At 35.7% G+C, this 27,605-nt stretch overlaps 1 protein-coding gene across 3 annotated transcripts in view; it reads left to right on the forward strand.

Moving 5' to 3' along the window:
* Positions 1–27,605, forward strand: part of TTC37 (tetratricopeptide repeat domain 37) — a 111,266-nt gene that overhangs the window by 8,055 nt on the left and 75,606 nt on the right. For all 3 annotated transcript variants that reach the window (XM_027838489.1, XM_027838491.1, XM_027838490.1), the window contains 8 exons: positions 3,436–3,588; positions 7,678–7,768; positions 12,042–12,185; positions 13,421–13,512; positions 14,046–14,121; positions 17,138–17,278; positions 21,231–21,329; positions 21,449–21,557. In XM_027838489.1, the coding sequence (XP_027694290.1) occupies positions 7,679–7,768; positions 12,042–12,185; positions 13,421–13,512; positions 14,046–14,121; positions 17,138–17,278; positions 21,231–21,329; positions 21,449–21,557 (751 nt within the window). In that variant the 5' untranslated portion in view covers positions 3,436–3,588; position 7,678. The remainder of the gene's footprint in view (positions 1–3,435; positions 3,589–7,677; positions 7,769–12,041; positions 12,186–13,420; positions 13,513–14,045; positions 14,122–17,137; positions 17,279–21,230; positions 21,330–21,448; positions 21,558–27,605) is intronic.

The raw sequence follows: 27,605 nt of genomic DNA on the forward strand, positions 1-27,605 counted from the left end.
TGAGGTTTCAACTTACACCCAACAAGTTGGTGCAGATGGTAAAAGGTGGGAATAGTTAATATTGAAGAGACTATGTAAAGAAGCACATTAGTTCCCTGTTGATGGAGCTGTGAATTGGTCTGATCATTCCAGCAAGCATTTTAGAGTTATGCTAGAAAAGTGATTAATGGATCTATAGTCTTTGATGCAGAAATCCTACTGTTAGGCATAGTCCCCAAGGAGATCAAAGACAGAAATAAAGCTTTTCTCTTTACCAGGATATTTACAGCAGCATTTTTTGGTAGTAGCAAAGAACTGGGAAAAAGTGGTTATCTATTGATTGGGGAGAGGCTAAAGGCATACTGGTGTAAGAATGTCACAGAATGAACTAATACAAAATGAAATAACCAGAAGAGACAACATAATATACTCAATGACTGTAACAGTATAAATGAAAAGAACCAAAATTAAACCCAAACTGAAGGCTGTGTAATTGTAATGCCCAAGCTTAGCTCTAAAGAAGAGATGGAAAAAAAATTCACATCCATTCCTTCTTTACAGATATGAGTGACTTTGAGTGTGGAACATTTAATATGTTGTCAGAATTGGTTAATGTGCTAGTTTTGCTGAATTTTTTTCCTTCTCTTTCATTTTTTTCTTATGACGAGTAGTTCTTTGGATAAAGGAGGGATATTTTTGGAAGTGAAGATTATGTTAAAACAAAAGATAAGCAATAAAAATTTTAAAAATTGAATAATAAAAAGATATTAATAGGATTCTTACCTCCCCCCCCAAAAGAATCACTGATTTAAAAGTATATCATAGTCCTCCTAAAGTGGTTTGAAAAGGAGGGAGGAAAGATAATTACATATAAAGGAAATTTTAGCAACTAGTACCTTGGAGAATAAATTAAAAGCAGGTGTCACCATGGGGCACCTAGGTGGTGTGATGGATAAAATGCCTGGCCTGGAGTTAGGAAGACTGACCTGACTCAGCCTGGGGTGCTTAATCAGTTCTTTTTCATTCATTAAGTGCCAATATGTATGAAGCACTGGACCAGATACTACAGGTACAAAGATTAAAAAATGGCATAGCTCTTGTCTTTAAACATCATATAGTATTCTACTTGGAGGAATAGAACATGAAGACCTACATATAGTACAAGTTGCAGCAAAGGAGATGCCTAGACAAAGAGCTCTAGGGACATTTTGACTAGGGAGACAATATTCTAGGGAACCATTGAGTTGAGAGCCAGCCAGTGGCAGGTTGAACACTTTTTTGAATTAAATGAAGAAAAAGATTAGGAAGAAAAGAACAAGAGGCTTAATCTAGAACATGAAACATTTAGTTTATAGACTAAGAAACTTCACTGATGTGAAAGGTTGCTAAATATTTTAGGTCATCAGTAAAGAAGTGTTTTGGGGAGGTGGGGCGCCCTTTAGAGGACTTTACATCTTACTTGTGTAAGAACTGCTGTGCTGGTTCACTGTTGTCTGTTACATGAAGTACAAACTTTTGTTGTCTGACTTTTGAGGTCCGCTAAAATTTGTCTCCATCTTCTTTATAATTAGGCTTGTTTTCTCACTGTCTTTTATATATTCCATACTCATTGCTATTTCTATTCATAATCATTTGTCCCCTGGACTGTTCTTCATCCTTCCCTGTGAAAAAATAAATTAATTTTTCTGGACGTAGTTGAGCTCTTTCCTTTCCATGAAGCCATTTTGTGTTTGTGTTTATTCTAGCCCATAGAGATCTCTTTCTTCTCTAAGAACCACATAGTTTAATAGTTTATTATTCTAAAATGGTTTCACATGTGTTTTATGTCCTTCGATGGGAAGCTTCTTGGGTTCATGTCTTTTTGTATCACCTGATAACAGCAATAAGTGACATATGGTGCCTAAAGTACTTTACAAATACATTATCTTGTTTGATCCTCACAACAACCTAGAGAGTATAAGTACTAAGGTTATTATTAACTCCATTTTATGGATGAGGAAACAGAGACACAAAGAGGTCAAGTCACAAATGGTCTGAGACAGAATTTGAACCTGGATCCTTCTACATTGCAAGCCTAGCAATCTGTCCACTACCTTGCTATTTTTTAGAGCCCACTAAAGCATGAAATTAAATACTCAGTAGTTATTGGTTGTTTCTTTTGTATCCTTTTAAAGACGTGATACTGTCTAAATATTGGGAAGGTCATTTAGCAAACAGATGTTGCTTGCCTAGTCTGTGCACAGTATTAGGCTTCTTTGGCAGTGGGAAAGATCATACTTTTAAGAGCATATATGGTGCTTCAGAGTCTGCAGACATTTTGCAGGTATTTGCATATGCCTCTCACAGCAACCTTTTAAAGTAGGTGCTCTTATTTTGCCCATTTTAAAATTAAGTAAACTGAGGCTGAGAACAGTTAAATAAGTTCCTGGGAACATATTTGGTGCCTGAGGTGGGATTCAGACCCAGGTCTTCCTGCCCCACAAGATGAAAAAGTGAATAAAGCATCTTCACTGCCTTCAAGAAACTTATCATGTAGGGCAGAGGAGAGATAAACACAAATAACTGTATAATGCAAATTGAAATATAAGTAGAAGGGAATGAAATTTAGAACTGGAAGGCAACTTGAATATTATCTAAACTGCCTTCATTTTATCGATGAGGATCAAATGAAATAATTTATGCCAAGCGCATTGCAAACCTTAAAGCTCTGTGTAAATGCCAGCTCTTTGAGATGAAGCAGCTATGGGGCAGAGAGCGTAAGTGATCTTCCCAAGGTCACATGGGTAGTAAGTAATAGAGCATTTGACTCCAAGACCAGTGTTTTCACTGTATCACTCTGTGGTACATGATATTTAAGAGAAGTATAAGTATGAACGTTTGGAGAAGGATGGGTTAAGAATTTGAGTTTGTCTTTTAAGGGAAGGGGTAGGATTTTAGGAGTTGGAGTCAGGGCATTTCAAGGAGATGGGGGTGATACTAGCAAATGGCAAGTTGGTCAACTTGGCTTGATTGTAGGAAATATGTACTACGTTTGCTGCAAGGTGGCAAAGGGAATTTAGAGCTAGATTGTAGAAGACTTTGCTAGACTAAGAAGTTTTGTATTTTATCCAGATAGGCAATAGGGAACTATTGAAGCTTTTTAGGCAGGAGTGCAATCAAAACTCTGTATTAAGTATGTTAGTTCAACCGTCATATGTAGAATAGATTGGGGGAGGGAAGAGACCAGGTTCTTTCAGTGGGTCAGGCAAGAAGTGATGGGAGGAGAAATGGAAAGGAAGGGATGAATGCAAGAAACCTGTTGGAACTTGATTTTGGGGTTTATTTATTTTAAAATTCTGGAATTTTTTAAATGGTCCCTTTCGTTTTGCCATTTTTTTTTGTATTTCCTTCGTATTTGCCAAATATTCAATACTATTTGTCAGAAAAATCTAAAATAACAATGATTATTTTTCTTAGTTTGCAGCTATTTTTACCAAAGGATTCTTCAGCTTGAAGAAATTTTAGTGTGAATTTCACATTAAAATTTACTGGCCTCTCCAATCAAGGTTTATAATCCTTTAAAAAAAAGCGATAACTGCACTTATAAATTTAAGTCAAGAAAATTGTCAGGTAAGATCATGACGTAAAAATGACCAAAGTCATATTTTAAAAAATTGTATGTCTGGTTGTAGCCATAAAAAAGTCTCATTCCTGCTTCTTAAATAGCATTAAATCCAGATTGCAGGCAAGTAATTTATATAGTAGCTATCTTTTTGCTTCTTGTTAACTTCAGCTTTTATTGGTACCTTATGTTAGGTGGAGGATTACTTTCCTGGCCTCGGTTTTCTACCTCTTGAGATTTTCCTCAACTATTTTGACACCTCTTGTTGGATATAAGGAGGTTAGAAAGACTTAGGGGGCCTAATAGTTTGATTTTTTTGCTTTATTAATACTGCTGCTCTTTTGTTTCTGCTTAACTTTTCTCCCAGCGTCATTGAGAGAGTAGATTTTAAGTGAGTAGGCCATGCAAAGATGATAAAAAATTTTTTTAATACTAAGCTGAAGTTTAATAGAACTTTATTTACTAGGAAACAAATATGGTTTGTGATGGATTAAAAAAATTGTTACAGCAAAATGATGAATTTAGATAACTTATAGAATGTTCAAGTTACATGCTTAAGAGTAAATTTCCTACATTCCAAATTGAGTTTTCTTTTTATTGCTAAAATTACTGAAGAAGCTTTTTTGAACTTTTTGCCTTGTTTCCTTTCATGTGGAAGCATGCATTTACTTTGTCTGAAGTGCTAGTGAAGGAAATAAATAAGTGACTTGCCTAAGGTCACACAGCTAATACCTATCTGAAGCTGAATTTGAACTCAGATTTTCCTGTCTCTGGTCCCAGCACCCTTGCCACTGCCCTGTCTCCATCTTACACATGTGCAAAATTTGGTATGACACAGAGCATCCCACTTCACCTGTTTTAAAAGTAAATAACTTAAATGGGTATGAAATGTTGAAGGATGGACACTAGATAAATCCAAGACATTGTTATTGGTAATAGATAATAAAGTTGATTCTATGGGGGATAAAATGCTCATTTTTAAGCAGATGAACTGTTTCATGTTTTGAACTCTTCAGAGAAAAGATATTCAAATCTCTTAAAATAAGGTTGATACTGTGTGTCAGTATAGGATTTTAGTAGATAAAATCTTGGCTCTACATAGTCTAGGCTCTGAGTTTATTTACCTCTGTAATTGAGAATTTTTGTAGGGGAGAGATGTAAGATTGGAACAAAATGGAAATATGTGTAATTTTTAAAAATTATTATGGATCTAAAACCTCTGTTTTGGTAACAGAAAAATCAATCAGAGAATCAAATAATTTCTAGAGGTGGAAGAATCTTAAAAAGTCATCTCATTCAACTTTAGTCCTTATCCAAAGTATGAATTTGATTTCCAAAATGTCTAGTAAGTGACTTTAAAGCCTTTCCTTGAAATTATGGAGAACTTTGTATTCCGGAACCAACCCTTTCCATTTTTCGACAACTCTGTTAAAAACCAAAATTTGCAGCTCTTTAAAAATCTTCCTATTGTTCTTCCTTTTGTGTTCTGGGCCAAGCACAACAAAGCTAATCTCTCTTCCACCTGATAGTCTTTTAATATCTGAGCACAGCTGTTTGGGCCCCACTCTCTTCTCCATGGTAACTGTTCTTAGCTTCTCCGGCTGATGTAGTTTGTGGCTTAATGTCTCCTTTCCCCCTCTAGAAATCTTCCTTAGTATACATTGTAACTTTTCAGTGGCCCTTCTACAGTGCGCTATTCAGAATTGGTTACCGTAATAACAATTCACATTTATATAAAAATGGTACCTTCCAGTTTGTTAAGAACTTATTTCAGGATGCTGTGCATTGTAGTGGAAATAGAACATAAATTGGAGTCAAAGGATCTGGGTTCAAATCCTGACTGCAGGTTACTGCATATATGACTTTGAGCAAGTTACTTTATGAACCTGTTTTCTCATATGAAATAAGTGACCTCTAACATCTCTGCTAGCCAGATCCTCTGATCCCCGTTTTACACTTGAGAAAACTGAGGTTTGGAGAGCTAAAACGAGGATTTAGATCACATTTTCTGATTTAAGTGTAGTATTGATTCCTCCGTACCATATTTGTCTGATGGGATTTAGTTTGATGAAATTCTGTTTGCTGTCACCTAAGATTACATTACTTTATTGGCCTATAATATCACACTTCTCACTCACTTAACTTAATAGTCTATTAAAACTCACAGGTCTATGTGAAATACTTTGTAGCCACATCTTTCCCTATGATAATGCCTTTAGGGTAATATTAACTTTGCTTTTAAAACTCTTTGCAGCCTAGCCTCAATCTGCCTTTCTAGTTTAATTACACATCATTCCCCCTTTACATGTTCTAGATTCTTGCTGTTTCTCACATATGACATTCACTTTCCTGTCTTTGTGCCTTTGCGTGGCTGACTCCATGCCTGAAATACTGTATTCTCTTTCTCTGCTTGGTACAATCCCTTTCTTCTTTCATGAATCAGCTCAAGTACTACTTTTTCATAAATCCCATCTCCCCAACTGCTAGTGGCCTCCTCCTCCAGACAGCCTTACAGTTATTCTGAGTAGAAGTATATGTATGTGTTGTCTCCCCTGATAGAATGTAATCCCTTTGAGAGTGGAGGCCAGTTCATTTTTTGTATTTGCATCCCCAATGCTTAATGCAGTACTAGATTCATTGTCATTGTGTAGTAAATGCCTGTTGAGTGATTGATTTACTCTCTATACTGTAACCAGTGTAGATAGTAAACCTAGGCTTAGGCCTGTAAATTTATCCCTGCTAAGTTTCATCTTCAAATTTTAGCTTTGTTAGGATGTTGGGGCACCCATTCTGCCATTCCATGAGTTATTCCCTCTACTCCTTTGTTTTTTTCTTTGCATTTTTGATAAGTATGTCATCTATACTTTTATCCAACTTGTTGATAAAATATCAGCCAGATCCAGGCCAAAGACAGAGCTCTGTTCAAGTGGTTTGAACTCAGCTTTATGGTAAGGATGATGAATTGAAAAATAACAAGTGAATCCTGCTTCCTTTTTTGGCTTTAAGTTTATTTCCTCAAATTACACTTCTTTCCTTCATATAAAGCTGTGAAGTTTCTTGGGTATAATTGCTAAAATAGAAGTGCAAATCTCCAAGCTCAGTTTTGACAAATTAAAATCTATTTCAGTTAATTTTGTAATATATCTTATGACTTAAGTCTTAGTTATGTGGTAAGTTCTCTGTGTGTGTTTAATCCCTTAGGAAAGTCACGATTTATCTCTGGCTTTGCTTTTATATGTCTCCCTGAGGAATTTATGCAGATGAGAGATTGGCAGTAATTTTTTAAGACTTTAAAGCCTAAAATGTGTGTGTGGTGGGTGAGGGGGTGGATTTTCTCATTAAATGGAATAATTCCTTACCATTTTGATTTCCCATACCTATTTCCATACCAAAGGTTACCCCTGTTTAGTGTTACCTGGTTTTAAAAATCTTAACCATTTTTGATGGGAAGCTTCTTAAAATGTAATTCTTCTGGCCTCTGATTAACTATGTTTTGGGTATAGTGTTGTGGGAATTCCTTTTAGGTGTGGGCAGAAGTAATAATTAGCTGCTGAGTTCTTTTTCAACTTAGAAATTCTGTGATTTCATGATTATTTCTCTTTCCTCCCTAGGTAACTAAAAAAAACCCCAATACTTTAATATGAAAACAAGCAGTCTTTTACACAACTTGATAAACTGACATTGTTTTTGTATAATTAATGTTCATAATAATGATTGAATTATCAAGAAAAGGCTAAACCATGTTTAGTAAGTTCATAGAACAAGGGTATGTAAGATAAATCACCTGTTACTTTTCCATTGCTTCATATTTCTGGTTGCTATACAGTATAACTTTGTTAAAATTAATAGTGGCCCAGGGAAACCAAGTAGCCAAGTTTGTTAAATCATTAACCTTAATTTCATATTATAACAATGTCGAGGTACCAGTTTCATCTCTTTCTCACAGAGCAAAGTTCATGGATTTTTGAAAGCTTTGTTCTAGTATTCCTGAAAGTTACTTCCAAGTGACATACTGTATTATGTAAATTAAAGTTGCTGGAAATCTATCTCCTGGATAAGTGGGATGTTACTATAATGTCATTTCTTCTTGTTAATAGGATGTCAAATAAGCAGGTGAAGACAGCATTGAAAAGTGCCAGAGATGCAATAAGAAACAAAGAATATAAGGAAGCTTTAAAGCATTGTAAGGTAATAGAACTCTTCCAGTTTTCCTAAAATTAATTGTATTATCAACTCATTTATAGGCACTATGAGTTTGCATATTAACTGATCACATATAGCCTAAACACACAAAAAATTTATAAACATTAAGTTGATTAATTTTGATTGGAGATAAGTGGTAAAACATATCCTTGCCTAAGTCAGAGTTGGCTGTTGCCTTCAGTTTCCAATTCATCTGAGTTTTTAAATGGCTCGAATATTATACTGTTTTTTTCGAAAGAGCTATAAAGCCCATTTGCCAAAAAAGATACCTCAGTCAGTCAGCTAGTAGTTTTCAGGCGCCTCTTGTCGCACTTAAAGGCACCATTTGAAGTACTGGGTGTATAAAGAAAGTCAGAAAACAGTCCCTGATCTGGAGGAGCTCATAGACTTTGTATATGTGATAATTTCCTCCTGTAATCATGTACATGTAAGACTTTGTTGTGTGTAATAATTTATTCAGTTGAATGAACATATTGCTAAGTTATAGTTCCTGCAGCGAGGAATTTATATTATTTGTGTACTGTAGATACTGAATGTGACACTGCTTGCTTTTTATTGTTAGAACGTCTAGGTGGAAGAAGACCTGAGTTCTAATCATGCCTCAGATACTTATTAGTTCTCTGACCTAGGCAAGAGACTTTACCTCTGTCCACCTCAGTTTCCTCATCTGTAAAATGAAGATAAGAACAGCACCTACTTACTGGGGTTGTTGTGAGACTCGAATGAGGTAGCATTTTTGTGATGCCATGTACTTTCCATCTAGAGCCTTAAGTTTGGAAACCGGGACAATATATTTTTTAGTCCAGTGATGAAAGGGCAGGTAATGAGGAAAGAACATTGGTGCATGGTGGCTTGTGCTTCCTTGGGCCCTTGATGGTAATGAACTACTAGGCATTGTTTCACTTAATGACGGTAGGTTAATGTAGTAGGTTCCTGGAAGAGAAAGCCTAAAATTACTAAGGGTGTGTCTTCGCAGTCGACTTCTTAAACTATCTTTGTGTTTGTGGGACAGTAAGTGATGGTAGTATGTTTTTAGTTTTGTAGGTTTTTCCAAATGTCACAGGTTCCAGAAATCTTCTTTTGCCTAGAGAACTTAAGCACTTGTCACATTAATGATTTTCATCTTAGCGTTATTAACAAGTTAATATGTTACTGACTCATTTGCAGATACTCAGTACCTGAATATGAAATGACCAGAAATAAGGCCTGTCAGATACATGAAAATTATGTGTTTTGACTCTAATCTGGATGAACATACTCCTGATAACCCAGTGGTAAAAGTTAAGGCATCTACACATGAATAAACCAAATCTTCTTACCAAACAACATCAGAATAAAAATAGCTGTGTAGCAACAACAAAAAGGATTGAGATAGTTCTTTTGAGTTAATTGTAGCAAGATTAAATTTACAGTTCTTTGACAAACCAAAATTTTCATGAAATGGTAAAAGAGAAATGTTTGTCTTGCTGCCTGTCTTCTCTGATACTGTCCTGGTTGAGACATTACCTTCTCGCCTAAATTATTATGCCAGTTTCTTAACTGGTTTTACCTCTAGTTTCCTCTTTTCTCAAATCCTTACACTGATACCATAATCATGAATGAATGAATGAAAAAGCACTTATTATGTACAATGTACTGGGCATACAAATAGAGAAAGCAGGACAGTATTTGCTCTCCAGATGCTCCCATTCTAACAGGAAGAGACAACACACTCATAGCAAGTATTAGTTGCACGTCCGTAGAGTGCAGTAGCAAAGCAGATGGTGAAGTATCTTCTCTGATGCCATTTTCCCTAATAAAACCATATTAACTTCTGATGTTGAACCATTTGATGGTGCTAAGGATTTTAGTGGCAAGAACTTTTGTTTTCCAGTTACAAAGAGTTGGACACGACTGAAACGAGTAAACAACAAACAACAAAAGTCACCATCACTTATGCTCACAATAGTCTGTCTCCCATTTTCTGCCTTCAAGGGATACCTTAAGCATCACCTCCATGAAGCATTTTCTCATCTTCTTTCCCTCTCTTACAGGAAATCTCTTTTTTTTTGTTTCTTTCCTTTGCATTTATCACATTATTCTTTTTATAAGTTATCTGTCTGCATATCCTTTCTACTAGATTTTCTACTAATAGCTAATAATAATGCTAACATTTATGTAGTACATACTATCAACCAGGCACTGTACTAAAACACTTTACAATTATTATCTCATTTGAGCCTCAAAACTACCCTAGTTGGTAGGTGCTGTTGTTATCTCCATTTTACAAATGATGCAATTGAGGCAAACAGAGGTTAAGTGACTTGCCCAGGTTCACACAGCTAGTAAGTATCTGAGACTAGATTTGAACTCAGATCCTCTTGACTCCAGGCCCAGCACTCTATCCTCTGTACCACCTAACCGCCCCAAGATTATAAACTCCTTAATGGGGGTAAGGATTATGTCTTCTCATCTTTTTAAACCTACCCCTTGTTCATTATCTTGCAAAACCAGATATAGGAATTTAGTATACTGGTCATTTGAATTTTACTACAACATTTCCACTAAAGTCCTCATTGTGTCTTAGTGGTCTTGATTTTGAAAGGCTGTGCCAAAAGTACTGGCACTCTGGAAGATCCTATCAAGCTAGAAAATCTAAAATATGGGAATGGGAACAGATTTTGTTTTTTATCTGTGAGCCAGTCTAGCTTAGTTTTGCATAGCCTTCAAACCAACTACTCTTAGGATGGTGAATTTTTTGACCATTAGAACATTTGAAGACCATCTACCAAGTTAAAGGTGGATTGCAGTCTGCACTGTTGAAAGGATAAGATAAAACAGCTCCTTGAAGTATACATGAAATTACACACTAATAGATGCTTTATTAATTTTACATTAATACATGCTAATAGATGTTTTATTAAGTGTTTGCGTTAGCGTTATACAGTATACTATGTAAAAAGATACTTGCACAGCATCACCAAGTAGCCTGCAATTTAAAGTAGTCATGTTCAGCTGAGAAAAAAAAGTCACAGACTGGAGAAAGTATTTAATTTGAAAAGGCTTATCCATCTTATGTAGCATTGGGAATGCAGATCAGCGTGAAGCTATATGAATATCTGATACTGAAATGGCTTCACCATAACACATTTGCTATGATTCTGTCGATCTCCTGGGCACATATTTGTATAATTCCTTCCATCCATGGTGTGGGTGTTTTTCAGTAGGTGGTATGATCCTTTCTTGATGGTAATTGAACTTGTTTAGTAGACTAGTGCCAGGGGCAGATTGTTGCTAGAGATGTCTTGTAGACAACAAAAATACAAACTATTCTTACTGTAAAAATTGTGGAATTGTGGATCATCTCTAGATAACACATAAGTAGTTCACAGAAATACAGCATATTAGAACTAGGAAGGACCTTTGAGAACATTTAATTCATTGTCCTTCATTTTACTAGTGAAGGAACTAAGGCCTCGAGACGTTAAATAACTTGACTACAATCACACAGTTATCAATTTGAGAATCACATTTGAACCCAGGTCTTCTGACTCCAAGGCTAATGTTTTCCACAACACACAATTTACTAGGATACTGAGATTTTTTTCCCTCTCCTTGATCAACCTGACTTTTAGTGGCTGTCATTTGTAAATGCAGCAATCCCTGCATTAAGTTCTTCTGTGAGGTAACAGAAAAATAAATATTCATGGTAATGATATATGGCACAGAATACCCACACTACTGCACAATTATACCTAATGAAGATTGTATATACAGGTTTGGGATCATGATAAATAGAAATAATGGTGGAATAAGTCGAAGGGAACTGTCAGATGAGGAGTTGAGTTTTATGGGTTAGAATGAGATGAAATCTGGAATTAAGTAAATGTGAGGATGAAGATGAAGTTTTAGGTAATTTACTTTGTTTTAAATTTTTAGAAATTGGATTTTACTAAGTCTGGCTTGTGGTATTTGGGGAATCTTCCATTCTAAAAAGAAATTGATCAGTTCTCAATGTCTTTATTCAATTTACTTTTTACAGTGAATTTTCAGTTCCAGGCTAGTTTCCTCATATCAATCTTGAGGGAATGCAAACCAATTTTAATATTAATTTAGTTATAGACAAGAAGGCAAATTGAAGACAGATAAAATTACATAAATGTATTTTAAAATCAAATATATTTTATAAAATAACGTACGCTCTTAAATTGGTTGATGTGTTTTGGGAGATAGGTGGGTTTGGTCTGATTTAATGAATTACTTTTATGTCTCTGAGCAGACCGTATTGAAACAAGAGAAGAATAACTACAATGCCTGGGTTTTTATTGGAGTGGCAGCAGCTGAACTGGAACAGCCTGATCAAGCCCAGGGGGCCTACAGGAAAGCAGCTGAACTAGAACCAGACCAGTTATTGGCCTGGCAGGTACGTGGGATGTTGGATGAGTGTTTGTGCTGTGTTTTCAGAGGACTAGCTAGCTTATTACTGATCTCAGGATAGAGGTAATAGGATAAATCAAAGATACATTCAGACCTCAGAGCTTGGATCTGAAATATTCTGAGTAGAATAATCTTTTTTTATTTTATTTTATTATTTATTTATCTGTTTATCTATCTATCTATCTATCTATTTATTTATTTTTAGGCAATTGGGGCGGAGTGACTTGCCCAGGGTCATACAGCTAGTAAGTGTCAAGTGTTTGGTCTGAGGCTGGATTTGAACTCAGGTCCTCCTGACTTCAGGGCTGGTGCTCTATCCACTTCGCCACCTAGTTGCCCCCTGAATGATCTTTTAAATGACACAATTTGGCATTCGGCTTGATTATATTATTGCTGATTCATTTACAAACCTGAAAAGTTTAATTGTAAATTCACCAAAAAGTTCTTATAGAAATTCCTATTCTTTTTAGTATCCTTGTAGGAAATTGAATTAAAAACATTTATTGAAGAAAAATTTGTCAGTCACATATTTTAATAATTGAATACATTTTAGTTGTGTTTTGTATATTGATGTTTTTACTATTGCTTATGATATTCTCCAAATCTTTCCTGGTTTAACTTCTTTTTACTAATATATGCATAAATTATTCATATCTTGGTTTACTGTTTTCTGCAAAAGAATAGAATGAGACATGGACTCTAGGGAACTTGTTTATTAAGACCTCTTGATGAGGACATTTCACCATAAAACCAGAAGGGACCTTAGATTCCCTTCCTACCCTCTTACTCCATAAGAGGAAATGAAATTTTAAACGTCAGGTGACTTGCACAAACTCATACAGCTAATAAGTGGCAGAGATGGGATTTTAACTTAGGGGGACTTCTGATTCTAGAACATGTGTTCTTTTCTTATACTATACTGCTTTTCCAAGTGAAAGTATTTTTATATTACTACACTTAGAACATCTAATTGCTTTTATAGTCTAATGGCTGTTGAAGAGTGAGGCAAAAAAAAAATGCTGTTTTTGCTTGCTTTTGTGATAGAACACAATATCATACAGGCCATACTATTTTGGGATTTGGGGATTGTGTTATAACCTTTATCATAGAAATGTTGCAAATGATCTATCAACTTTAATCAGTGATGTACGCATTTAAGGAAATTTCATATGTTAAATATTGTACGTTTTTGGAAAACTGATTGACTGCTCATTCATTTAGGGGTTAGCAAGTTTATATGAGAAATCTAACTATACAGATGCCAAAGATGACTTGATCACTGTCTACCAAAAGCTTTTGGATCTCTATGAAAGGTAATGAACATATGGTAAAAGACTGTTTACTTGGTAAGCTCAAATTAGAATAAGCTGTTGATTGAAAACTTTATGTAAGTGACTTAGACATTGAGAATCAGACTTTTTCTTTTAAAGGAATGCCGTAGAGTCCTTTAACTCCACAGAGATTTTAGCCTGTTGGTGGGGGCACCATCTCTGCTAGTGCAGGTCACAACCTCTTCAATGCCTTAAGCAGATCCTGTTTGAGTTTCTTTGTCCATGCCTTTCTAGAAATCTTCCCAAGATATTATAATCTTACGAAATATAAACATAGCTTAATTTTACAAATAAATATTAATATGAAATATTAATTCACAACATTGAACAGCCTAAAATTTTGACCCTTTGTTTTGGAGACAGTTATTTAGGCTCACTTCTGTATGAAAATATTGCTTATAATATGAGAGTTTAGCTGTTGTCTAAAATAGCACCCAGTAAATAACACTAAGTGTTGTTGCAAATTTTGGGGATTGTTTTTTCAACTACTTTAAGATATTTCTGTTTTTTTCAAGTGTTGACAAGCAGAAGTGGTGTGATGTCTGTAAGAAGCTTGTGGATCTCTATCACCAAGAAAAGAAATACCTGGAGGTTGGTTAGTAATTTTCTGGGGGTGCTAGATTTGGTTGCTATAAAGCCGTTATCAAAGTTATTTAACTTTTAATTTAAATTTTAAAAGTCTTACAATAGTTTAATGCAACTGAATTTCCAAATTTTGAAGTTTTCAGAGCTTATGCTGTAAACCATTGAGAAGAGAAGGGAGTAGTTTTACCTGTAGTGTCTTTTCCATATTTCTAACATAAGGGTAGTATGGATTTGAATCCTTTAAAAAAAAATCTACTCTAATGTATCATTGAAGTGCCCTTTATTCTTGAAGGCTTTGCCAGAGTAGTGCAAGCTCTGATGGGTTCCATAATGCTGGAAAGGCTTTGAGGAACATGACAAAAATGAAATTGATAGTGTTTTAAAATAATAATAATAATAATAATAATAATGATAATAGTAGCTAAAATTTATGTAGGGCTTCCTGTGTGCCAGGAACTATGCTAAGTGCTTTACAATTATTATCTTATTTGATCATTAGAGCAACCTTGGGAGGTAGGTGCCATTGTTATCCCCATTTTACAGATAAGGAAACTGAAGCAAATAGAGGTTGAGTAACTTCCCTAGGGTCACACTGCTAGTAAGTGTCTGAGGCCAGATTTGAACTCAGATCCTCCTGACTCCAAGCTCAGCATTCTATCTACTGTGCCACCTTGCTGCCCCTAAAAAGCCCTGATTATATATTGATTACTGTTACTATTATAGCATCATTTCTGAATTAGCTGTTTGTATATAATCAGGTAATAGACTTGTTATAATAAAGATCAAAATTAATACAAAGCTGGAAGAAAGAATAAAATAAAAAAAAAAGATTTGCAATGAAAACCACTCTGACCTGACCTATTTAAAAAAATTATTAACAACAAAAAATGGAATCTGGACTGAAGAAAGAATCCAAAAACAGTCTATAACTATAATTATTTGCACAAGTTTAACTGATGAAATTCATTTTACATAATGAGGAGAGCAAAAGACCCCCAAAAGAACCTTTCTCAAATGCTTGACTTCTTGCAGGTAAAGAGATAAAGCATCCAAGGACAGCAGCAGTTTAGAATATAAACCCATTTGTAAAATGTTAGAGAAAAGTTTGTTTGAAAACTATATATATGCACTGTTGCTTCATAAAATAGCAAAGCTGTGAAGGGTACAACCCGTTTAATGATATCTTTAATAAAAATGAAATCAAGCAACCCAGTTAAGCAAAGGCACTCTGAGAGCATTTAAGGATGAAACTGAAAGGATGTCAGCAAACAACGAAAAGGTGGAAAAGATCTACAAAGATAAAAAAAAAAACAACAAAAAAAACAACCCATCTTTTTTTTTCAGTACCAGGGAAACTCTATATAGCTTTTACATTTGGACTTTACCATCACCTTTCCAGATATACTTATAAGAGAGGTAAGATTATATGAAAGAGAACAAAGATGGGAAAAGCAGCTGGATTAGGCCAAGTGTACTTGGAGAGTTCTGTAAGAGGGGAGAGGAGTGTTTGAGCATTTGTGACATTGTTCCTTTCTGGCTCTCCTCCTGACTCTCTGGCTGCTTCTCAATCTCCTTTGTTGGATCATCATTTGTATACTACTCCCTCTTTGTGGGTGCATCTCAGGGCTCTGACCAGGGCCCTCTTTATTCTTGACCCTCTCTTTGCTGGTGATCTTATTAGCTTCCATGGATTCATTTACCATGTCTATGCAGACAGCTCTGAGATCTCTATATTCAGACCCAGTCTCATCTTGAAATCTAGTCCTATCTCACCAGCTACCTAGTAGGCATCAGCAATCTGAATGTCCTGTAGATATCGCAAGCTCACTATGTCTAGAAACAGAATTTATCTTTCCCTTAAATGCTCCCCTCATTCTAACTTCCTTATTTCTGTTGATGGGTTCACCATTCTTATTGTGACCCAGTTACACAACCTTAGAGTCATCCTCAACTCTTCCCTGGTGCTATAGGCGAAAGAGCAGTGGCTCTGAAGTGAGAGATCCCATCTTAGATGCTTCCTTGCCTGAGTGACCTTTGGCAACCTGTTTAATCTCCCTGAACCTCTGTTTCCTCATTTGTAAAATGAATGGGCCTCTAGGTGGCCTTTAAGAGTTTTATGATCCTATGGTCTAACTGATTTTCTTCTCATACAACTACCACACTAGTTCAGATCTTCATTATCTCTCTTGTATCATTGTATGTATCTCCCATTTGGCCTTTCTGCGTCCATTCCCCCTTCTTTCCAATCCATTCTCCACACAGCTGCCAGATTAATACACCTAAAGTATGGATCTGACCATATGATTTCCCTGGTCAAGAAACTCCAGGTCAAAATATACTGCTATATGTATTTAAAAAGAGAAAATATAAACTCTTATGTATTTTAAAGCCTTTCAGAAGCTGACTTTAACCTGTATTTCCTGGCTTTCTGGCACAGTACTTCCCCTTCCACATTCCAGTGAAATTGGAATGCTTGATGTCCCCCATATATGCCCGTCCATTTCTGTGATTCTGCATAGGCTTGTCCCCTTATTGCTTGTAACGCTCTCTCTCACCTCTGCTTCATGAAATGCCTGCTCTTGTCAAGGCTCAGTTTAGGAGCCATCTCCTCCAGGAACTGTAGTCCAATTGTCTCTGTTACTGGTGCTCTCTTCCAGAAATTGCTTTGTATTTACTTTGTATATGTTTTGTATTTAATTTTCTGTGTACATGTTGATTCCCCCAATAAGCTGTAAGCTTCTTGAAGATAGAGACTTTTATTTATTTATTTTTTGATCTTTGCATTCCCAGCAACTAGCATAGTGCCTGGCACATAATAGGGTCTTAATAAATGTTTGTTGAATGGAGTGGATTTGTTTCATCTCATTTCAGTTGAAGTCTAGAATGTCTGCTTCTTTTAATTATCATTTTAAAAACCTATTTAGAATTAATTGATAAAAATAAAGTTCAGAATATTAACTTGGTCAGTTTATGACCAAGCTTTTCATTTTTTGGAATACTATATCATTTCTTTTTTTGGCAGATGGCTCAAACATGGCACAGACTTATCAAAGCAAGAAGGGACGATGGTGCAGAGAAAAAAGAGGTTTACCAGCTGTGGATAAAGTTAACTCAGTTATTGGCTGAGAGTACTGAAGAAGAAAATGATGAAATTCAGCAATTGGTAATTTTATTTTACATATATAATGTATATGTATATACATATATATTATATATTTATATAGTTCACAGAATTTCAGAGTTGAAAGGTTCTTTATGTTTGTTCAATTAAATAAATACTTGTTATTGATCTCAGTAGCCATTTAGTTCAACCTCTATTCTGAGTTAAATACCTTCTGTCACAAACTCAATAAATAATCATTTGGCTTTTGATTATAAACCTCAATGAGGGGAAACTCACTACCTCCGGAGATAGTCCATCCTACTTCTGGATAGCTCTTCTGAGGAAGTTTTTCCTGAAATCAACAGCCTTTCTTCTTTTGAAGTCCACTCAATCAAAATTTCTAGCCAATGTGAATTATAGTAGTTGTGATATTTCCAACACCCAGGCATTCTCCCTTTTCTTGAGGAGTCATTACCTGGTTCACCATCTTCCTTTATTCCCCACCTCTTGCCTTATACTGGGAGACTTTAGTATCTACTTAGAGGTTGTTTCAAACTCCACATCATTTCTCACCTCTATCTCCTCTTTATTCACGCAGCTACCACTTTATTGCATCTTGCCTAGATTATTTCGGCAGCCTTCAAATTGAGCTTTTGGCTTTAAGCCTTTCTTCATGCCACTGTTCCTTCACCATTGCTATTGGAATTTTCCCCAAGTGAAGGTCTGACTGTGTGATTCTCCTACTTAGTCAACTCCAGTGGCTTCCTATTGCTTATAATATAAAATAGAAATTCCTTTCATTAGTTTCTAAAGCCCTTCACATTGTAGCTCTAACCTCTCTATTTTTGTTGGACATTATTCTTCCTCCTTCACTCTGACCCACTGTCCTTCTCTCTGTTTTCACATGTAACATTCTATCTCTGTATCGTTGCACTGGATGTTCCCATTACTAGAATGTATTCTTTTAAGACCCTGCTCAATCACCAACTTCTTCATGAAGCCTGTCCTGATGCACCCAACTATTAGTGACCTCCTCCCTCTCAAACTACCTTCTATTTAACTGTTTTTTATACATTGTATGTTTTAACCTTATATTTATACTGTATATTTCTTCATGCATAATTGTTGTTTCTTCAATTAACTTCATTCTTTTTACTTGTATCCCCAGGGCCTTTCACATAATAGGCACATAATAAAAACTTATTGATTGATTGGCAGTGTGTTGCAGCCTGCTCATGTGCACATGTGGTTCTTTGGTGTCCCTTGGCCCTACATTTTAATATTCAGAGAGAGTCTTATAAAGAATTTGTAGAGGTGAAAGAAGTAAGCACTTGAGGCAGTAGTTGTCACTTTTTTTTTTGTGGGGGCAGGGAAGCAATAAAATAAGAAATGTTTTTCCAAGTCTTTAGTGTCCTTCCCTCAGTGAAAAAATGAATATGTGGTAAAAGTTAATATTAGCAAAAAAAGTATTTCATAGTTTCATAGGATTTTCTATTTAGAATCTTGTAGTTGATAAAGGGAGTCCCTGACTTGCTTTAGGAACAGAAATTATGTGGCTTCTGGGACAAGGACGGGACTAGCACACCAAGCCCTAGATTTTGAGTCCCTTGTTTGTATGTGAACTTTTCCACTAAATCATCAGTTTCTAGACTTCATAAACATTACTATTCTCCATACATTCTGTGCTTCAGAATGATTGACCTTCTTGCTGTTTGTCATTCCTGATATTCTGTTACTCATCACTGTACCTTTACATTAGTCTTCCCCCTTGCTTGTAATGCTGTCTTCACCTCTGCCTCGTGGAGGTCTTGTTTTGCTTTCATTTTCAGCTCAAGCACCACTTTCTACATTAGGCCATTCTTTGTCCTCCTAGCTGCTTCTGCCCCCTCCCTCTGCCCCAGCTTGCCTTCTGTCTATTTTGTATATCCTCACTTGTATATGTGCATAATAGAATGTAAAGTTCTTGAGAATAGAGACTGTTTTGCTCTTTTTCTTAAGAGCTATACTTGTTCATTGAATTGCTTTGAAGCGATAGCATGGAGGACAAATATTCTTTGTAATCAGACAGAATATTTGGTTTGGTGAGTCATTTAGCAAAGACATTTTTGCATTTCTTACGTTCTGCTTCCTTATTTCTAAGTTCTTATTGAATTTACTACTTTAGTCAATACCTCAAGTATTCATTATTTCTGTTTACTGTCACTCTTGTGGTCTACTTTTGTCTCACTAGATACATAATCAGCATTGAAGTACTTGTGATTTAAAGCTTCACTTCAACAATAACAAACGACATCCTTGATCCAGTGAAAGTATTAGCCAGAAAAGTAGCAAGTTTAGTAGAAAGCAGGGTCGATGTTTTGTATTAGTTTGAGGGGTGATGTTGCCCATCTCCCACCGTGGAGAGCACTTTGAAGAAGAGTTGAGTTAGGCAGACAGAATTGGGAAACTGGAGAAACTGGAGAACATGCTAGAACATGCTAAGCCATGTGTTCCCAGTGTAACTTCATTGTTTTGTCTGAAGCTTTTTGAACTACCAGAATATAAAATAGTGTATTTCTTTTTTTTTCCCCACACACTGCATTTCAAGGACATGTACATGACTTTTTAATTATCTGTGATATTAAATTTTAGATTTACGTAGCATATATGATTGGGAGTTGACTATGTTTTTAAAAATAAGAGCTTTGTTTTTGCATTTTTTTGGGTTTTGTTTTGGGAGGCAGTTGGGGTCACACAGCTAGTAAGTGTCTGAGGACAGATTTGAACTCAGGTCCTTCTGACTCTGGGGCTGGTGCTTTATCCATCATACCACCTACCCGCCCCTAAGAGCTTTGTATATAAAATACTCAATAACGTATTAATTAGAAAAGGGCAGCTAGGTTGTATGCTGAATAGAGTGATGGGCCTGGAGTTAGGAAGGCTCAGCTTCCCGAGTTCAAATCCCACCTCAGACAGTTACTGGCTGTGTGTCCTTGGGCAAGTCTCTTTGCCTCAGTTTCCTCATCTATAAAATGAGCTGGAGAAGGAAGTGGCAAACTAGTCTTTGCAAAGGAAACCCCAGATAGGGTCATGAAGTGTCGGACATGACTTGAAAAATGACTTAAGTACAACTGAATTAATTAGAAAAAAATTATTTCAACTATGCTGATAATGTCTCTGGGTTCCTTTGTGTTCATAGTGAAAAGAACACATAATAAAGACAGAGAGCCATTAGTTATTTTCTCTTTGATTTATTTAATTTCATTTTTCTGTAGAACTATTTAAATTATAACTGGAATAGTTATCATTATTGCTGGTAGAAGGTGAGTGAATTGTTTCTCTTTTTTGGAGGGGCATTAACTTCTCAATCTTTGAGAGCTGCTTGGGGCGTGAGAAATTAAGTAACTTGCCCAGGGTCACATAGCAGTTGGTGTGAGATATGGAACTTAAACCCAGGGTCCCCTACTCTGTGGCAGGCACTCTTGCTCACTAGATTACTCTGTCTTTTTAAGACTATTAACTTGCAGAGCAGGTATCAATCTATAGTAAGAGCAGTTTCCTTAATGGGAGTTCCCCACACTCAAGAAATATTGGAGATACAGAGACAACAGTAAAACAATTCCTGTTTACATTCTAATGGGGAACACAGTGTAATACAGTTTTGAGGGGAATGCCTCAGTAGCTGGAGAGATCAGGAGAAAGGTTCATGTAGAATGTGGTGCTGAGCTGCATCTTGAAGGAAATTAGGGATTCAGGGAAGCAGCAACAAGCAGAAAGTCCCTCCCTGGCATGTACAGAGGCCTGGAGGCAGGAGAATGAATATGACGTGGACTTTCATGCTGTGTTTCTAAAAAATGATCCATTTCTTTTCATGAAAAGAATCACGCTCGGACTATACATACAATAAATGGGAAGATCTTTGGAACTAAGAAACAGTGAATGCTGTACTTTTTAAAAAAACCTTATAAAGTCTCCATTTGTTATATTGGTAATTTCAGTATGCTATAATGATGTCCATAACTTGTCTTTTTAGCTTTTCACTGCATTTGAAAATGCTTTGAGCTCTTCAGATAATATTCCTAGTGAAGATCATGAAACACTTTATAGACACTTCATTCAGTGTTTGTCTAAAGTAAGATTTTCAAATATCTTTTTACAAAAATTCTTGCATATATATCCACAGTGTAACTTTATTTAGAAATACTTTACTAATATGAATATTTAGTTTTATTTTGTCTTTATATTTTTAAGTTTCCTGATGAGACTGCTAGGATGAAGAAAGCATGTGAAGGTATGATGAACATCTATCCTACCATATCTTATCCATTGGAAATGCTTTGCTTACATTTAATTCAGTCAGGTAAGTTGAAGTTTTTTGTTTGTGTTTAGAATTTTTGTTGTTTTCATTGTTGAATTTATATTATGTTCAAGTAATTAGGTTAACGTGGCACATAAATGAGTATAGGAAGCATAGGACGTGGTTCTCAATTTCAAGACATCAAGGTCTAATTAGAGAGAGAAAGCATATGCCTGTATAACTACTGTTGCAAAGAATTTTGTTCTGAATTAGATGAATTGTATGGGCAACCCTCAGAGGAAGGTATGTGCCTTATAGAATAAAATCCTTAAGGCCAGTGAAACTTCGTGAAGACCTAGGTTTTGAAGGATAACTAGGAAATAAACAGCAATATAAAGAGATTGGAGAAAGAGCAAAGTCATTTGGTGTCAGAAAAGTTATGAGTAAGTGAACTGTGAGGCATATTTTCTCAATAGTGAGAATAGGTTATTGTAATGAGGATGGAAGGATTATGTAGTAGAATATCTGGAAAAATAAGAATTTCGTTATGATATTATATTTTGGAAATAACAAAATATAAGTATATAATATGTACATATGATAAAATATATAAAATATAGAATATAAAAATATTTAATATGTACTCGTCAAGACTCATTCTTTTCTACTAAAGAATGAGTCCTGATGAGTACATATTAAAAAAAAATTTTTTTCCCATTAAGTTTAGTTCTAGCAGTGGACTGAGAAGATAAACTTTGGAGAATGTTTGGGGAAATTTTTATAGGAGAACTGGAGCCAATAAAATAAAGAATAGAGGTTAGAAAAGCAGGAGAAAAACCAAGAGAGTTGTAATGTCACACTTTGCTAATTTGATTAATGTCAAACTTCAGAAAGGTCTGGGAGAAGTAAGGGTGAGAAGCAGGCCATAATAGTCCTGCAGTGTTATCAAGAACAATTGAAGAGTGAATACAATATTCCCACCCCTAATAGATAAGTTGTCAAAGACTGTGAGAAGTTTTCACAATAAAAATTGCTAACTATAAATGACCATTTAAAAACATGCTTTCAGTCACTAATATTAACAGATGTTCAGGTTTCAAAACAACCACAAAGTTGGCAAAGATGATCAAAAGCAAGGGCAGTAATGGAGGTGCTTTGGGGACAGATGTATTCGTCCACTTGTGTAGAGCTCTGGCTTGGTATAATTTTTCTGGAAAGAGATTTGGAATTATGCAAGAGGAGTGACTAAACTGTCTGTACAGCACATTGCTCAGCACTATTGCTATTGGACATAATTCGAGAAGGAAACAGAAAGGTCAAAGCCAAAAACAAAGGTCCAACGTAAAATATTCATAGCAGCACTCTTTTTAATACCAAGGAACTGGGAATAAAGTAGATGCCCCCTGGTTGGGGAATAACTGTAAACATGGTATGTGAATGCAATGGATTATTATTGTGGAGTGAGAATTGATGAATATAAGAAATTCAGAGAAACGGGAAGATTTGTAATAACTAATTCAGAGTGAAATAAGAAGAATCAAGAAGACAGTTTACTCAGTTGACTACAGCAGTATAAATGAAAGTATCACTAAAATTACTCAAACTAAGTAACTGAAAAACCAGTGACTGATCTACAGAACATATAATGAAATGTAGTCACTTGGGCAGAATGTTGTAAATACTATCTAATTGGGTTACTTTAGGGTAGTAGTGTCAAACTCAGAAAGGGATTCTTGTGGTCCATATTGACTTAGAAAACCACAGATAAATGTTATCTATGTTATATTGTATTTTTAATTTATCTTGTTAAACATTTGCCATTTTCATTTTAATCTGATTCTCTCTAGGAAGTTTTACAGATATGTGGTGGTTTTGATGCCTCTTCTGTACAGGATGTTATTGTTTGTTTTTCTTATAAAGGAAGGCTCATTCTAGAGGGAAATGGAGGTTTTTTTCCTTCAGAAATATCTATGATACAAAGACAAAAGGAATCAGTAAAACATCTTAAAAGAAAAAGATGCATGCTCTGTAGGAATAGATTATCACATAACTCTTCAGTAACAGGAAGGGTATAATTTTCGTATTTATGGTAAACACTGCCTTTCAACCAAGATGTTTTTTATTAAATTGACCATTGTTCTTGTTAACAAATGAAATAGTTAGAACAGGACTAGCCTTCTCTAAGGAAGACAAAAATGGTAAGTTGTCATTTTGTTTCCTTCTGTCCCGTGGCATGAGGACTCTACCTTCCCTATTGAGGGAGATGAGAAAGACCAAATGGAAAAACTTTGGCACCCTGGCATGCACTGTTTAAAGATGTTGAGTGTTGTTCACTAATAAATGTCAGCAGATACTATTGTTTACATGGTATACAATGCCTTGCATATAGTAGGTGTTTAATATAATTTAATTGAAATTAAGTATTGTGCTCTCATAGGATATAAAGTAGTCTGTTGTATTCTTTTTTTTGTTTGTTTTTGGCAAGGCAGTTGGGGTTAAGTGACTTGCCCAGGGTCACACAGCTAGTAAGTAACAAGTATCTGAGAGACCAGATTTGAACTCAGGTCCCCTTGACTTCATATCCAGTGTTCTGTCCACTGTGCCACCTAGCTGCCCCTGTTGTCTTCTTTTGATAGATAGTAGGGAACAGACCTTGTCCCCTAAATAAGGTTACAGAATAATAGAGACAAGACAGACAAGTATAACCAATTGAGCTGTATAAATTCAGTAATTTTCAGAGTGTTGTTATTAAGATGTTATAGATAAGGATTATTCTTGGGAATTAGAGAGTAAGTAGGGCTAGTTAAAGGTGGGAAGGTTTTAGGATGAAGATCAAGAAGAACAGAATAGCAGTATAAAGAATTATAATTTATTATTATTACTATGACACAGGTCCATGGTTTGAAATAACTTGGGGAGATGGTAAAGTACCTGGCTCATGTTGATCTCCTAATGGTTTAGGTTTGATATCGTAACACTTGTAGAGTACCTGACTATAGATAGATTGAGATATACCTAGCTATAGCGGAGAAAGAATATTCAGCAAGGACACTGCTGATTCAGCTGAGCACAGCTTACTTTGGCTCTGTGTCCCCCAAGATGCTTTCCTGGTATTCTGAAGCTCACTGTGACTTTTTGTACTCAGGGGACCTGAAAGTTATGTCAGCAGCTGGAGCCTTTAGTCCCCTGAGCCAATTAAGTTGAGAGTTTAGTACCTTTATTTTATTTATTTATGTATTTATTTTTTTAGGCAATTGGGGTTAAATGGCTTGCCCGGGGTCACACAGCTAGTAAGTGTCAAGTATTTGGTCTGAGGCCGGATTTGAATGCAGGTCCTCCTGACTTCAGGGCTGGTGCTCTATCCACTATGCCACCTGATTGCCCCCAAAGTTTCAGTACTTTTTAAAGAAAAGAACTAGCTCAGACCATATCTTCAGGGATGGTTGGGGTATCTCTTCCTCCTACCACCTGTGGTCACCAAAAGGTCATTGTGGATTGGAGAATTCAGACTTGGTAATGAGTTCAGATAGGTTGTAGCTTTGGCACTTAATAGAAAGGCGTGGAAAGTGACTAGAATCGAGAGGTGGTTTTTTTTTTTTCGTTGTTAAATCATAACTAAACTTTCTTAGGTATTGAGTACTTTGAGTAATATTATATATTTAGTCATTCTTCAGAGACTATAGGCATGCTGTGAATAGGACTTGTATTTTTCTTAAAGAATTTGAGCATCTGCTAAAACTGAATCAGTCTTCTGTTTCAAAGAGAATGATAAATTTCATTCTCCTTTGTGCTGCTTTCCATGTTGAGATTTGAAGAGTATTTTTTTTTTTTTGGCATAAATCAGCTCGTTATAAAAAACAGCCAGCAAATTGAATAGTTTTCACAGTTACAATGTGTTGAATTTTTTCCCCAATGCCAAATGACCTTTTGGTTATATTTTATTTTGCTTAGGTTGTTGAAGCGTTAAATTAGAACTTTTTTAAGGCTTTGTGATTTGGAAACATTAGGAAATCCAAGTCAAAATAAATAAGTGCTGACAAAATATGTTTACAGAGGGAAAATCCTTTAGTGTTGGCCAGTTGAAATAGTATATGAAGATCATTACAGAATTAGATGTAAATAATATTTGGTTGTGGGAACTCTGTACTTTCTGGGATTTTTCTTATCACATGTACAAACTTTATTGGAACACAATTTTCATTTCAGGGCTTTTCATGCTTTCATTCATTGAACTTTTTGTCCTTTGGACCTAGAATTTCTGCAGTTATAATGTATCTTCCTAGAGTTGAAGTACCTTTCTGCCCAGAGTACGTGCTATAAAGAAGTTGTTTCATCTCTTTCTCTCCAGTTTGCCATGATTCCATGATATCCAACTTTCCCTATTAGAATTGGGAAGGAGGAGTGTAATAAATCTCAATTCAGGGTAGTAGAGTTTGGGAATAGAAGATTTTGTCTGCCCTTCCTCCAAATAGCAATAATGTGCCTCAGCTTAATGACAGTTTTCAGCAACACTGGGGTATTCTAAGTGTTCCTAAGTATTCAGGGAATGTCAGCCTAGAGTTCACTTGGTTCCTACTCTTAATAGCATTTCATCTTGTTTCTACTAGCTTATTACTATTGAGCCTGAGTCAGAATGAGTCTCATACTTTTACCTAGTGAAGATTGGCTGTTGTGAGCCCTAGATAAAGAACATAGTTGGAGAAAGTTATTATACAATGGTGACTTCCCCACTTCAAGAAATTGGCACTATCGAGATGTTCATTCTAACTTTTCTGGAACTTTTTTCTTTAAACCAGTCTTTTTGTTGTTATTATTGTTGTTCTGACTCTTTATGACCCCATTTGGGATTTTCTTGGCAAAGATACTGGAGTGGTTTGCTGTTTCTTTCCCCAGCTCATTTTACAGATGAGGAAACTGAGGCAAACAGGATTAAATGACTTGCCCAGGTCATACAACTAGTAAGTATCTGAGGCCAGATTGGAACTCAGATCTTCCTGACTCGAGGCCTGACACTCTATCCACTGTACTACCTTGTGGCCTTTATTATCTATGTTTAATTTTGTAGTGCTTAGATGCTCTAGATTAGTGGTCTTCAAAACTTTTGAATGGTACACCCCATCAGTAAAATTTTTGTAGCATGCACTCCTAATATGTGCATACTTATTTATAAGTTGTAAACATTTACTACTGCACTGATAATTATGTACATTGTAAAAATTAGAAAAATAGAAACTAAAAAAGGGATTTGATAAAGAGGAAATAATATTAGATCCTGGAGTCAGTAGAGAGCCACTGGAGTTTTTTGATTAGGGTAGTGACATGGTCATGGCTACATTTTAGAGAAATCATTGGCAGCTATATGTGGAGGATGCATAAAAGAAGGGAGATATTTGAGGTAGGGTGATCAATTTAGGATGTGAGACATATTGTAGAAGTAGAAACAGTGAGGTTTGGCAACTGATTTGGATATGTGGGGTGAGAATAAGGAGTTGAAAATGATGCCAAGGTTGTGTGTGTAGGGGACTAGAAGGATGGTGGTGCCCTTGATAGAAAGAGGGAACTGAGATGCAAATCATTGAAGCGTACCATTCATGTCAGGTTTTCCTATGAAATACATTCTGTCCCACCCAAAATAAAGAGGAAAGTGGGGCCTTTTATTACCTGTTACTCCCCTGCAGAGCATTCCTTAAGAAGTACCTGCTGCCAGAGTTGAGCTGGGGGAAGGAGGTGGGAGAGTATCAAACTTTTCCAGTGGTATCTGCACAGCTGCTACTGTGGGTACATAAAGTGTGAGGTTATAATTAGGTTAGTGTTAGATTATAGCTGGCCCAGAAGTGGGAAAGTTGGAAATTTAATCAAGGAAGTTTTAGAGATAAGGGGATATAGGTTTGTGTTAGGTAGAGTTTGATTAAAAGACCACTTTCAGCAGCTATGTATTGAACACCTACTATGTGTAAGGTAGGTATTGAGCATGTAAAAATGTAGAATGTATTGGTTTTTCCCTCAAAGATATTATGGTTCAGTTAAGAGTAATTACTTATTCATAGAGTGAAATAGAAGTAAACCGTGGTATAATGTCGACAATAAGAACTATTAAAAATTCAGAGAAAA

The sequence above is a fragment of the Vombatus ursinus genome, unplaced genomic scaffold (genome assembly GCF_900497805.2).
Source record: "Vombatus ursinus unplaced genomic scaffold, bare-nosed wombat genome assembly UNPS02014828.1, whole genome shotgun sequence".
Taxonomy (NCBI): Eukaryota; Metazoa; Chordata; class Mammalia; order Diprotodontia; family Vombatidae; genus Vombatus; species Vombatus ursinus.